Here is a 15,407-nt window from a genome sequence, read left to right on the forward strand (position 1 = left end):
GAATTTTAATCTAGATGGACATTAAAAAGTGGGAGTCAAAAAGGCATTTCAGTCACAGATACAGTTTGTTCGACCAACACAGTTTCTAAAACTTTACAAATTTGCCAGTGTTTAGAAATAATGGGAGATTTCACACAAAAGTTCTATTGTCCAGCTTCTCTTTAAACATCTGAGTATCTGTCAAGCCTGGGCAGGCGTTTCCACACAACTGCTAGCGCCGGCTAGAAGCTGCGCCCATCCCACCCCCAGACTTACAGCTCCAGGTTCCTCCCCGCCCGACAACTGCCCATGGTCACAGATCCTCGCGTCTCCGTAAGTAACCCGTCTGCTGGGTCTCCCTTGGCTGTGCGGACTCTTGGGTTAGAGGGAAGACAATTCGTTATCTCGATCGGGTTGAGTATTACAAAGGGGAAGTACAAGGACATGTCATGGTAGGGAATATAGAAACTTCCAATGGGACACCATCTTCACCGTATCCCTTGCCCCTTCCCCATCCCTACACTCTTGACAGTGAGTGCAACAAAGATGCATGAAAATCGGGGGTTGGGAGCCAGGGAGACCCGAGTTTAAAAGAGGTTCTCTCCATGGTTATTGTATACTGGACAAGTGTTTTCCTTTTCTGTGCTTCGATTGCCCCAGCAGTTAAACAAAAAAGCCTGCTACAGCACGATGGCTAAAGGTACTTCCGGGCGTGTTCTGTAACATTCGCAACTCTCTGGTAGGTCTTCGCCCACACCCCAAGGAAAATCTTACTGGAACAAGCCTTGACAAATTTCCCCATCTCGGATCTGCAGGCTCGTATCCACCGCTCCTACGTCTGCCTCCGCGGAGTTGCCCGGGTCTTGCTGGGGGAGGATCGCTCCAGGGGAAGCGTGCTTCTGTCCGGGGAGTCCGGGCGCCTTCCACGTCCCGGCCAAGGCGCCGCGGGACCTGCGCGTGGGCTCCCAGCTGCGCCCGCAGCCCTCTCCTCCCGCCTCGCCCGACTTCCGCTGGCGACGCACCGACCCCAGGCCACTGCCCCTCCCCAGGGAGCTGCCAGGCCATTTCAGTGCAGGCGTCAGCCGTGGACGCCACTGGGCAGCTCTGCTCCCCGGCTCCGGGGCCGCCCCTCCTGTGGGAGCTGCGCGCGCGCTCGGTGCTCGGAACCCTCAGGGGCGCAGGTGCCCGCCCCAGCCCAGCCCTCGCAGTCTCGCTGCGCCCAGGCAGGTAGGTGCCTTTCATTGTTCTCTTTGTTTCTCAGTTAGTCTGTCAGCCTCTCCCCCTTTGGTGGCATCATCAGCTTGGGTTTCTTGGGAGCTGTGAAGGAAGTACTAGGATCTGGGTGAGTGGTGGTCTAGATTCTTTTTTTTAAAAAAAATAAGCTTGGATACTAAGAGTACTATTGGGAACCTAGGAAGTTAAAAAGGAAAAGAAAGAAGACGAGGACAGCAGGTCAGGGTAACTCACTACAACCGGGTACAGGCTGGGTCCAATCCTATGCCACTCCTCCTTCCCACCCTCTCACTCACTCAGGCTTAGGTGCACTCAGACATCAGTAAGTATTTGATGGATCAAGACGTGTGGAGGTGTTTCTGCTTGTTTTGCTCATCCAGCTTTTAAACAAGCAAACACTGCCTTTGATGGCTGGCTTCATCTCCATCAGGAATATTTTTTCTGCCAAGGCTGAAGGACTGGAATATTTTTGCACAAATAAAATGTGGTGTATTCATACAAAGGACTGCTATACAGCACTTAAAAAGCAGGAATCAGAGCTGTAAAGATGAGCATTGCCTAGATCTCAAAATGGTGATGGTAAAATACAAGTGACATGCAAAATGTATGTGCTCTATGCTACTTAGGTGATTTATTTTAAAATAAATGTCACTTATGTGAGTGCATAGAAAGTAGACTGCAAAACACATCCCAAATTTATGATGGTGGTTGTCTCTGAAAAGAGTGAAAGAAGAATTAGTTGTTCATCAGGGTTAAAGTGGAAATAATATTTAATGTTTAATATACTAAAAATGATGAAGCAAAGTTGATTAGACAAGTGATAGTCGATAGGGTATTATTAACTTGGGGTGTTTGCCATATTTCTGGTACTTTTCCATGTTTCTCAATATTTCTGAATTTAAGTTCTATTTTTCAAAGGCAAACGAAATAAGTTCCATCTATGCGACAAAACCTAAACAGTTTTATCAGAAGTTGCAATTTTCTTGAACACTTCTTATGTTTTCTAATTCTTGAGTATGATTCCTCTTTTCCTAGGGAGGTTTAGCTTCTTGGAGAAGCTCACATGTTGTCAGACCCCCAAAAGAACAGGCCAAAGATCAAGTGTTGGCATTAAAGAACTGAACTGTAGTTAATCTGATAAATGGCTAAGTCAGGATAGAATCTCAAAATTCCCTGTGTTCCTGCATGAAAAATGGTCTCTCTCTTTTATTTCCTGCATTTAAGATTTTCATTTCCAAGAGCATTAACTGTCCTCTTAACATCTTGAAACAATGCTTACATAACACTGCAGAGTTGGTACTAGGTGGTCAGGCAGGGCGTGGAATTTGGAGAACCAGCCCTTGACTCTACTGGCCCTATTCGGCAGAATGGAAAGGATGCCTCTCTTTTTTCCAGCCAGAGAGAGGTTGATTTCTTTCTGGATATGAGGGAACTTTAATGAGTTTGGCTACCCAAGTGAGAATAAAAAGAGAAAGAGTTCTCAGCTGGATTGTGCATGTGTTTGTGTGATGGAGGAGCTATTAAGAGGCCACCCTATATTTTCATCCTACTGCCCCTTCCTCAAGCATACACTGAAGCAGTTCCTGGTTTGTGGTATTCTCGTCTTGCTAAAAATCACTGGATCTTTGGTGAACAAAACTGCCTGCGTATGAGAATGAACCTCTGAAATGTGGGAAATAGTGGTAATATTTCTTTCTGATTTGACAACTTGTGAGGTCAATAGTTGGCACATCTTATGTTGCAGGAAGACAGGCTGTTTAAGAAAAGCCTGAGATGTAAAGGCTAATGTAGGATTGACAGGGTCCTGAGATATAAAGAATAATGTAGAATTGACAAGGTGTGGTGTGAAAGCTACATGTACCTCACATTCTAAGCACAAAATAAAAGAGAATTTAGCCTCAGTCTGCAGTGTTATCCATCGTAATTCCTGAAAATCAATATTCTCTTTAAGACTAATTTCTTCTTTCTAATGTCATCTTCAGCCCTTACACTAATCCCCACTTGTTTCAGACTCTATATGCAATTAAAAACCAAGGACATCCATTTGCTTCTTTCTACCCCCCAATAAAACACAAAGGGAACCCACTTGCTTCTTCCTTACCCCCTTCCCAGCTGGAGTTAAAAGCATTCTGTCTTTCCAGCCTGGGGAGACAATCGAGTTCTAGCTTCTGGATTCTTAATAATCCCGCTGTGTTTACTCCAGCCACCTGTTACCACCTGTTCTCTGGCCCCTCCCCACCACAATTTAATTGGTTGCTTCCTAATTGCTGACTCTTTCTTTGCTCTCCATTTAATGATTCCCCGTAAAGTCCATAAGGCACTTTGCCAGTAGTTGGCTTTTAGTATGAAAAGTAGCATTTCTTTAATGAGTCTGCCTTCCAAATGAAGGTTTTACTTACATTTCCCTAATGGGAAAATGAGCTTTACTTCTAGACTTGCCTAGGGGCCTCTCAAGTTCATTTCCAGTAGCTCATCTTTAGCCCAGGTTCTTCAATTCTGCTTCTGTTTCCTTCATGTGTTTAAAAAAAAAAAAAAAAAAAAGTCCAAGAGGAAATCAATCAGCAGGTGTTATGTTAAAAAATAATGCATGAAAACAAAACACAGCTACTATTAAAAGCAGCAGAAGCTAACATTTATTCTTTGTATATTATGTGCCAGGCATTGTGTTAATTGGCTTACATACGTTACCTCATCAACTATGTCCCATTAGTCATATTTGTCACAAGCATGAGATTTGCTCAGCCTTGATAGCTGGGCAGAATTTTAAAATAGTTTGTATGAAATCTCAATCTTTACTCTTTTTGGTGGATCCGTAGATCTGCCCCCTTGGCCCATGTTTCCTCCTGGCAGTAATCTCTTAGATCTGAGAGCATTTACCTCTTTTAGAAGTGAGCCTGGATTCTCCATGTCACCAATGTCCCTACCAGGCCTGACCTGGTTACTTCACTCATTTGCAGAACCTGTCTGGCTCTCATAGGCTTCTGAACTTGTGACTCCCAAGGTAGATGCTGTCATTTCTCCCATTTTAGAGGAAAGAGGTTAAATCACTGGCCCAAAGCCTTCATTAATTTGTTTCAGGACCAGAACCCAAGATGTTGACTTTCCTTACCAATTTCAGAGAATTTAAAATTCTTTACCATTATGCTTAGTAAGGAACAAAGCCATAAGTGTGCATCTTGCAAAGCATTTTAGCTTTTGCATATCAGTTACTCTGAGCTTCCTAGGGGCCAACAATTACAGAGCACTTACGCTATGAAAATGCTTTACATACTGTCTCAAGTCATATTTAACTACCCTGTGAGTTAAGGAGCACAATCATCTCCAAGTTTAGGAAAAAGGGGGAAAAAAAAAACATGTTTGGAGAAATTTGCAGCTTGCTGGTGTGGTAAAGCCAAACCCAGACGTCTTTCCTTCTACATTTGCTATTACCTTCCAGGGTAGAAGAGATGGAGTCTGCATCTTTATGACTAAAGAAAATTAAAATTGTTGATCACACATCAGAAAAAGTTTTTAAATAATGTATTTTCTCAAAAATAGAGACATGAGATTTTTTTTTATTTAATAACTGCTAAATAAAGCATTGCTGACCTCATTTTAAACTTTCCTTTAAAGAAAAATACCTTCCTTTCTTCCTACTTTGTAAGTCCAGACCTGCTGAGGGTAAAGCCATGTAGTTTACTGTCCTGTTACCTGATATTCTGTTATTTCTGAAATTACCATCTTCAAGCACAAGTATTCCCCTTACAGTTGTACAAATTAGATTCATATTTCAACCACACTCTCTATTCAGGGTTCCTAGAGTATACCACATTTTAAGGATACCATTTCTTTTTCTCTACTAGATATCTAGTTAAGACTTCAGGATTTCTTCTGAAGAATGATGAGTGTTCCTGCCAAGATAATGTAACTGCAGGAGCCAGGTCTGAGCAGATTCGACCATGGGGGCCAACACTTCAAGCAAACCACCAGTGTTTGATGAAAATGAAGATGGTAAGAAATATGCAGTATTTTGCAGAATTCAAATATAAGTTCCTAGAGTTATAAGTGAATTGCAAGCAAGATAATAGGGCCTGTAAGGAAAATGTAGACCTGCAAAGCGTCAGCCAGAGGACCTTGTACACTAGTGGTCAGATCTTACCTTCCACTTTCCTTGGGATCTTGGGCCAATTCTTAAATCACAACTCTTCCAATGTTCTACTCTGTCCAAAGATAAATGTGGTGTATTGAACACCCTAAAATTAAATTGTTTGTTTTTTGTGCTGTTCCCTTGTCAGCTGAAGCTCCGTGTTTTGTTAATTATAGCAAATTATCAACTTGTATGTGAATGGTAATTGATACTCCTAACAAAAGAGTCACATAAGGCAGGTATCCTTTGGGCTTCAAACTGCCATGCTTTAGGTTTCAGATGGATTCCACAGTCTGTTGCCATAGGTTAAAGCTCAGCTTTGAGAAGAGGAAAACTTCCGAGGCCAGGCTCAGCGAGAAAAGAAGTAGACACAAGTGCCCCTGATTTTCCCTTCATCCTTCAGAGAGGCACCCTGGCACCAAGGCTGGCAGAGCAGCCTTGTCAGCACATGCAGGGTGCCAGCTGCTTGTACATTGTCTGAGAAAAGGAGGGCACTGAGTCTGAGAGTTGTCCAGGCCTCCCAACATGGTGCCTCCAGAAGCATCATGCTCGAGAGTTACGTTACGTGGACCACGAGAAAGAACAATGAACTGAGGCATCAGTAAGGTATCCGAGCGGCAGTTCTTGTTACCTATGAGTCTTGAGAAGTATTATTTATTCACCCAATCTTCTATTTCCACATCAATCAAGTGAGAGGATAGGGTACTCTCAAAGGCCCCTTCCAACTCTAAAAGTGTGTGGTTCTGAGATCCTAAAGGCATTTTGCAAAAATTATGAAGCAGCTTCTGAATCATCAAGGAAAGGCTATTGTGCTCATTAGAATATTAGTTTGGCTAATGACAAGGACCTACTCTGTTTCTCGCATAACTATTTGGGCATAAATAATCCAGGCTGATATGTGGCTCCAAGGGATCAGGGACTCTGGGCCGGACTAGCTTGCTTCTGTTTCTCCTCCCATCCCTGGAGTTTTGCCATCACCCTCATAACCCATGATGGGGCAACACCACATCCAAATACCAGCCACTGAGAAAAGATGGAAAGGAAGGGAGGTGTGACCTTTTAAGAATATGATTTGGATGTTGCATGTCATTTTCATTCATAGGCACAAATCTAGCAACAAAGAAGACCAGAAATTTAGTTTATCATCTTCTATAAGTGAGTTCTGTTTTATTTCAAAAGAAGGGGAGACCCAGCCATCTGCCATGGTTAGGGGACATATAGATCCTACCACAATTATAGTATTTGAATCTTCAGAATATGGTTACACTTTTACAAACAAAGTATCTGACTGATCAGAATGCTTTGCACTCAACTATTTGATATCAAGTTAGAGGTACATCATTACTATTTATGCAAAATACTGCAAAGGAACCCTGAAATTAATTATATAGTTAGGAAACGGTTTTAAGAAAATTCTGTTTTCCATTTCTGCTTTTGTTTCCTTGCTTTGTTTTACATAGTGGTAAAAACAAGGATTTAGAGATAAATGATGTTACTTGACTTTTCTATCTCTAAAATGGAAAAAGTAGGGCTGGTTTTCAATTGTTCAGTTCACTGTGTTTACTATGGATTCAGGGCTAATGTGCATGAGGCTTGTTCTCAGAGAACACTGTAGGTAAGAGAGACCAGCCTCATGCTTGTAACCTACTAGGATATGCATCAATTTAGAGTACTAGGAGAACATTATGATGAGAAAATGTGGAAATGCCTAAATCTTCCTTGATTCAGCCAGCCCTTCTGCTCACAGGGTGCCTAAGGGAGCTACACACCCAAGAGATTGTGGCAAATGGAAAATAAGGTACACTTTATTAATAACTGCAAGAGAATTTGGCAAAACCAGATCAAAGGGGCATTAAACTTAAGAATTAAGCAGGTCTTTCTTAATAGCCTCTAAGATCACAGCATTCTGTTGGCCAACCCTCCCTTCCCCACTGCCACCACCTGGGCCACTGAAACAAGTCCACTGCATACCTATAAAGTGAAGAAATGAGTATAGCAATATGTCTGTCCTTTTTGGAGGACTAGGCTCTGAATCCAGTTACATACACAGTTGCAAAGCAGCAGAAAAATGAAGGGCAAGTCCACCTACTATGAGACTGTTGTCACTCTACTAGATATGAACAGTAGAGCTGTAAAAAGAATTGTGCAGCCCTGTTCTAATGGTCGAAGGCGTACCAAAATAAATGAATAAATAGATCCATACACTAGATAACTTCAGGTTGTGTTAAGGAAATGAGTCAGTAATTTTATGGGAAATTTTATGGTAATGGCAGGGAGGTCACTTTAGAAGAGGTGTGGTTTGGGTTGCCTTTCTTGGGAGATGATATTTGAACCAAAGCATGAAAGATAAGATAACCATACAACAACATGAGAAAAGTACAGAAGACAAGTGAAGTTTCCAAATGACAAAATTTGGAATTGATGCCTCTATCATAATATTCCCTGATGAGTATCATAATATTCCCTGACAGATGTTCACCAGGCTATGTTCCTTTTTGATCCTTCTTATTAAAAAAACTCAAATCACTAGTATGTGGCACAGCTGAGGTTTGAGCCTGTGCATGTCTTTTCAATGCCAGAGCCTGTGGTCATAACCCATCACAAAGCATTGTGTTTAATTGCCACTTTAACTTGCTTACTTACTATATCATTGAGTTTTTGAGGAAAAGTATGCCATTCTGGAGAGCTCTCTTTTGTATTTTTGTTAGCAAATTCTATAAGCTTGCTTTGGCTTTTTGTAAAGCTCTGGATTGAGCACACGAAAAAAAACTTATTTGATTGCTTTGAAGAGAACAAATAAAAAAACACTGACTAATCAAAGAATATTAATGCCTATATCATTTTCATCTCCATATTTTTGTATAAATAATCAATTTGAGAATCTAGGACACAAAAGTGAGCCAATTTAATTATTTTTAAAATATTGCTGAAAGGAATCCCAATGTGATGAAGAATTGTTTAATATTTCCTTCAAACTGTTTAATATTTTCAAAACATAGATTTAAGTGGAAAATTAGAAATTTTCCCAACAAATATCTCGAGATTTCCTTCTCATGGAAGTGGATTTTGATTCACTTTGAAGGTAATTAAGGAACAAGATGTTATTCGATGTCCCTTGATATGAGCTATTCTTGCTAGAATTCATCCTGATACTTGGTTTTTCATGTTGTACCATCTAATATCTAAGCTCGAAAGGATCATTACATGAGTTACTGATATTGATCTTCCTTTAGTGAAAACAATTTGTAAGAGTTATAGTACTGCTGAACAGAATAAAGTGTTTTCCTCTCATTACCATGTCATTTTTCACATAGGATATCCTAACTTATGCTTGCTACCTTTATGTTTTGTGGTTTTAACTTTCACATTTTAGTGCAAGCCCAGATTATCATCATTACTTTATGTTCTTTAATAACTAGTGAGTGAGCCACCTGTGATGGGTTATGACCACAGGCTCTGGCATTGAAAAGACATGCACAGGCTCAAACCTCAGCTGTGCCACATACTAGTGATTTGAGTTTTTTTAATAAGAAGGATCAAAAAGGAACATAGCCTGGTGAACATCTGTCAGACACTAGAGTCTATTTGACTAATTCTCAAGTGTTCTAAACGGACTTGAAATACTATGAAAAAAAATCTCCAAACCTAAATTACGAATGAATTAGTTTGAAAAGAGATTTCCTTTGGCCAAGTTATTTAACCTCTGTAATTCTCATTTTATCTGTAAAAAGAATGCATGTAATAATTAGGTGTACTTAATTGGGTCATTGTGAGGTCTAAATGAAATAATGCTATTAAAACACTTAGCAAGGTTTCTCACATAAAGTAGCCATGCAATAAATGTTAATATTTCTAGCAGAGTCTCTTTGCTTAAATTCTTTGAAGTATTTTTAACTTGTGAAATAAAATTGATCAAATGTTAAGTGTAGATGCCATAGTCAACATGACTTATTCTTGAACCCAACAATGGAATTAGATTGAGCGAATGGTAAACTTTATACCCTGGAAATCCTATGTGGTTTCCCTTTAAAAGAAACTAAGTTACTGACTGCACAGAAACATGGCCTCATCTGGTTTCTTGTCTGTACCACCTAGTGTGACTGTATTTTTGTTTAAGACAAAAATCAAGAACTCATTGGGCCGAAAATCAATGATATTTACTTTTTCTGATAGAAGCCTAAAGCTGACTATTAAAGTAATCCCATTTGATCAATACGTACAGTAAAATTTCCTCATACCCAACTACCATATGGATATTCTGAGAAATAATTAACATAAGGTAATTTTGAATTTTCTGAAAGAAAGGAAGGAACATAAGTGATTCTTGCTTTAATGCCTTTAAGCTTTTTCTTTATATCTGCTTTCTTTCCTACATCACAGTATAATGTTCTTATTTCATTTTGTGTTGTGTTTGAGTCCCAGCATTTAAAAATTCTAATCATTGTAATTCTCAGGCTAATTTAGGAAAAATCTTTAGGAAACAGGAAAAAGTAATCTTATTTGCAGTCTAGGCAAAAGAGGGTCTTGAAACCATTATCACTAAGTTATCTTTCAAATTTTTACGAAGAATGTAGAAATGATGAAGTTGGCTTCCTTAAACTAAAAGACAACAATCGAATTCTTCTGGGATATTGTTGCTAAGAAAAGTTGGCCTTGGTTAGAAAGGAGTTCCAAGGAGTTTACCAATGCCCTGAATTTCAGAGAGCTCAATTATTTCATTATTTCTTGGGCTTGCTGAAAACTCAATGTTCTACTTTCATTTGGCAACACTCTTTTCCTAAGATATGAAGTCGTTTCCAATTTTCCTACATCTTCTTTAGTTACAGAAGCAATAGAGTCCTTCAAAATGTTGGGCCAAGAAAATTGGCCACAGATTTCCAATCCAAAAAAATGGGAAGTTACTGAGTTGATTCCAGCAATGAAGGACTTTGAGAATCTCTTCTGTTTTAATGTCTACGCACTGCATATTCTTATCCAGCTGAATAAGCCAAATGAATTTCAGACTTTTCTCTTTCAAACTTGAGTGACATTGTCTTCATTCTATTTATTTTGCATCATAATGATTAGAAACATGAGAGGCAAAATTCTCTAGCTAGACTTGACTTTTTAAAAAATTAAATCATCTTGGTCAGCCTAACATTTAGGAAAGGCATTTGTCATAAATAAATTCAGACAGATCCAATAGCTTTTGGCAACAAACTTCTGACTTTTAAGAGTTTTGTTTCCCCCTCCAAAGGGATTGCTGAGTCAGGAGAAACAAATTGGGAGGCCAAGAAAATATGCCTCAAAGAGGTCACTTTGCTTCCACTGGGCTTATTTTCTGAACAGTGAGTTATGCGTGTGCGTTTAGGAGAGGGCAGATTCACAAGGCTTATTTGCGTATTAAAAACTCTTAGAAGTCTCACCACATTGAAATCTCAGTATTCGGATATTTTTCAATTTTAAAATGAAACAATTTCTGTGGAAAACCTTAATATGTTGTGGTATAAAATGTGCCATGAATCATAATTTGGGGTCACATCTACTTTTTTTGTTAGAAACATTATTTCTTCACTTGTTTTTTCTAGTTCAATGATACATTATTATATGCAACATTTTCCATGGCTGAGGTATAGTCATTCTCCTTTTTAAAGTCTCACCACAAATTCTTCACATAGAACAGTTCATATCTATTCAGACTAATGGATAAAAACACAGGTAGTTCAGCCTAATTTTGGAATGTTTCACGTTCCCAATCCAAAGTTATACTTCCTGAAAATGCCACTTAGTCCAAGTAGGAAGCAGATTTGGAGATAATCCATGACTCCCTAATTGTTTGAATTAAAAACATTTTCGTTCAAAGACTGTTTTATAAACAAACTGTGGACAATAGTTGATTACTAAAATAATCATGCTAACAACCTTTTTATCCTATGCAAAACTGTAGAAATTTCCATTTTTCTCGTATAGCTACCGAGGTTGAAAAACTAAAACTGCGAGCCAGTTTCAATGTTCAGACAATTCGGTGCTCCAACGCTCTCATCTTTATTGAGAATGGAAGTGAAGAACTTTGGGGTATAAAAGACTTCTGTTGTATGAAGATGTAAACTTATCCAGATATAAACTTAATGGCAGTGACTGGTGCAAAAATCCCAGTAGAAATAAAATGAACTATGCAGATTTAGAATCGTACCTATTCTTTGAGACCTAAGGAAGAAGCTTTTGTCTGGAACCTAAATTTTCTGTAGCACATAATCTAACTCAACCTATCTGCACAGCTCAGTTGAACAACTGAAACACAGGAAGCCCAGAGTAAGGATGAGGGCCTTTAATCCTGTATAGCATAATGTAATGCCTGGATACATACTGGAATATATTAAGCAGATGATAAAAAAGTATTGGCAAATACTCTTGACAGATGAGAGGAAAAATATGGAACTATTAAACTTTAACATCAGGGAACCCCCTGATACTATGTCAAACATTAGCGACACCCAAATCAATAGGCCAAGCCCTTGATTTTGAGGCTTCCTCTTGTGAAGCTTATGTAGGTAGCGGAAAAGTTTAGACTACCTATAGGCATGCCTAAGAGTTACTCATGGAGGACCTCTTTTGTTGCTCAGATGTAGCCTCACTCTAAGCCCAACTGTGCAAGTGAAATCATTGCCCTCCCCACTATATGGGACAATGACATCCGGGGGTGAAAGTCTCCCTGGTGACGCGGGAGATGACTCCCAGATGAGTCTGGCCCTGGCACCATGGGATCAACAATTCTATCCTGACCAAAAGGGGAAAAAGAAGTATAACTAAGAAAGTATCAGTGTCTTAGAGAGTTCAGATAGAGTCGAGAGGGTACTCTGGAGGTTACTCTTATGCAAGCTTCCGTCACACATTGCTATCTATGGTAACTTACCAAACTCCAACCAAAACCATTCCAGCCAGTCCTAAAGAACACCTAGGGCAATATATAAGATTCTACAAAGGTTCCATGCACTAGGGTAACTTTACAGTAACCTACAACCTCCAGATGAATCCCTGGATGAGATAAGTCCTGAAATGCAGAGGGCCCAGCCTCTCCAGAACATCAGCTAGTTCCGGCTCCCTATCTCCATATTATTGACAGCCCCTCCCAACATGAAAAAGTTACAATGGTCGTAGCACACATACCTCTAGCCCAAATACCCCTAAAGAGTGGGATAGAAAAATCAAAGGTGATGATGGAGTTATACAGAGAAGGTTGGATTTAACAAAGAAATATGAGTGCTGAATCACTAACCTGATATTTTAGTCTCCAGTATCTTAGAGCAGCTAAAAGTAAAAACCTAAAATTGTGGAATTGTAACCCATACCAAACTCTGAAATCTGTTCTACAACTAATTGCTGTGCTGTGCTTTGAAATTTATTACTTTTTTGTATATATGTTATTATTCACAAAAAATTTTAAAAAAAGATCGATTGTGATAAAAAAATGTTTATTCCTTCTAACCTCCTATATTCTGGAGCAGCTAGAAGGAAAAATCTGCGATGATAATATGGTCACCCATGACAAAATCTGGGTTCTGTCCTGTAACTAGTTGTTGAAGAGTGCTTTGAAAACCATTACTTTTTTCTTTCTTTGCTTTGTATATGTTATACAATAAAAAGTTAAATATATATATATATACATGCATGCGTATACATACATATATACCTATATATTCCTTCTAGCCTCAATGTTCTGGAACAGCTAGAAAGAAAAATCTGAGATGACGGTATGGTAACCTATGACAAACTCTAGGATCTGTCCTGTAACCACTTGATGAAGAGTGCTTTGAAAACTATTGCTTTTTTCTCTTTGCTTTGTATATACGTTATACTATACAATAAAAGTTTAAAAAAGAAAGAACTATGCAGAATAATGTCAATGGCACACAGAAAAAGAATTCTGCACACCTTCACATTTAACTTTTAACCTTTAAAATAGAGTAATGGCAGAAGATGATTTGAAAATATCAATAAAATGTCAATTTTGACACTTTCAGCCAAAGCCAGGACTCCTGAAAAGTTTCTATGATGTTATACCAAAATCTGATAAAAACCAAGCTTTGAAAATAGATGAGGGAGTTTGAGGGCAGAGCTATGTAATGACCTTTAACTTATAACATTCTTGAAAGCACTCTGGGTTTAAATAAAATCAGGACAGACTTTCATTGATTTAATATTGGAAAGACCAAATCAAATTGTGTTTTGACTGAAAGTGGCTGTGTTCCAAACATCTTCACTAGGTAAACTGAAATCTCGTATTGCCTAGGGCAGCTCTTAGTACTTTTCAGCCATGGAAACTACCAGAGGGATCCCTAAACAATTGTATATCAATCTAGTCTATTCCCAAAGGATGTAAATGATGCAATGTTAGGAGGTAGGAGACTGTATTTAGAAATAAATTGTGTAAATGGAGACTTTCATCCAAATATTATCTCAGGGATTAGTATAAAAATGAAAGGAAGGATTATTTGGTGGGGACTCTCTCCATTTCTACTTTGAACGATCCATTCACATATAAAATGTTACGCCAGAACAAGATGTTCAACAACTTCCAGAGAACTCCTAGCTATCCAGAAGCCTATTATTACCCTCAGAAATCAGCTAGGTAATATAAGTGAGGGAAGTTGGCCATGTTTGAGGACACGAGAATGCTGGTGTCTATGGTAAATGGAAAAATGCACATACCACGTCATGGTTTAATTTTTCAGAAAAGAAAATGCCACCAAGCATGTTTGTGATTAAAGTTAGCCATCAGCCCACCAGTTCAGGTCCTGTGAATTATACGGGAATTTCAACTCTGCATTACAATGTGACTGTTCATGGATGTTTCATTTGAAAACACAAACATAAAAATTCAACAATGGTATCATATTATTAAAATAGGACACTGAGTGTAGTTATATGATGAAAGGACTAGCAGGCTTATGGTTTTATATTTTGAATGCAATAGCCTAGCACCAGTTTCATTTTTTTTCTGAATTGATCTTCCTTCCTGAAGCCTATTTATAGTAAAACAAAATTAACCTCGTTTTATAATTGAGTACCCTACATCGTTGCCTATTTCTGAGAACGTTTTAAAGCAGATATTAGCAAACATTTTCTGTGAGAGGCCAGTCATATAGTAAATATTTTAGGTTTTGTAGGCCAGGTGGTCTGTCACAGCCAGGCAACACTGCTGTTGTAGTGTGACAGAGCCACAGACAAAGCATAAACACGTGGCACTTTCACAGTAAAACTTTACTTATGAATACTGAAAATTTAGTCTTATATAATTTGTCATGAAACATTCTTTTGACTTTTTTTTCAGCCATTTAAAAATGTAAAAGCCATTTTTCTAAGCCAGGTCAAAAGACACGTGTAAGCTGTAATGACCTACTGGCCACAACTCTTGCTCCAAAGCATCCTGCAGACATTTATTTACCTGCTTTAGAAAACTCTCTCATTGTCATGCATGACCTCCAGGCCTTAAATCCAGAGTCTTGGCAAGGAAAAGGGTATCTGTTCTTGGTAGATGCTTAATAAAGTCACTCTTCACCGACTCCTTTGGCTGATCGATTTGAACCAGTGGAAGTACTTGGACCAATAAACCTTGTGTTTTTGAGAATAAAATGTATGATTTTAAAAATATATGTTAACTGGTGGCCATATAGGCTGGGTTCATGAAAATGATTGAACCTTCAACGCAATAAAAATATAACTAGGTAGAATTTGTTTCCTACTAAGAACATTTAACTGAGGAATATCCCATAGTTGAGAAGTTAGATTCCCCTACCCCCGGACTCCATGCAGCCAACAGTGTTCCTTTTGTGATTTGTTCTTAAGAAACAGTTTGTGTATTTCTGACTTCTGAGCAAACCCATGAATTCTGGGTCCAAGCAGCAGCAAAAAGAAGCTGTTGGTGCCCATGGCTTGGTCTTGGCACCAACAACACGGAGATGTCAGTAAAACCCAGACTCCCTGGGGCACCATGTTTCATAAAAGGGAAGTGCTGACAATGCAAACAGCTGCCATCAGTTGTGCTTGGAGGCTGCTTCTCTGGAGCAGTCCCAGTTATATTCTTAAAGGC

General features: G+C 39.0%; 1 protein-coding gene across 2 annotated transcripts in view; it reads left to right on the forward strand.

Moving 5' to 3' along the window:
• Positions 1 to 203: 203 nt before the first annotated feature.
• STK32A (serine/threonine kinase 32A) overlaps positions 204 to 15,407 on the forward strand; it is a 139,643-nt gene continuing 124,439 nt past the window's right edge. Inside the window, exons 1-2 of one of the 2 annotated variants that reach the window (XM_077137348.1) lie at positions 204 to 312; positions 5,055 to 5,202. In XM_077137348.1, coding sequence (XP_076993463.1) covers positions 5,151 to 5,202 — 52 coding nt within the window. In that variant the 5' untranslated portion in view covers positions 204 to 312; positions 5,055 to 5,150. Of the gene's footprint in view, positions 313 to 1,072; positions 1,207 to 5,054; positions 5,203 to 15,407 lie in introns of those variants that run through there. The other variant, XM_077137347.1, reaches the window with a different exon arrangement.

The sequence above is a fragment of the Tamandua tetradactyla genome, chromosome 20 (genome assembly GCF_023851605.1).
Source record: "Tamandua tetradactyla isolate mTamTet1 chromosome 20, mTamTet1.pri, whole genome shotgun sequence".
Taxonomy (NCBI): Eukaryota; Metazoa; Chordata; class Mammalia; order Pilosa; family Myrmecophagidae; genus Tamandua; species Tamandua tetradactyla.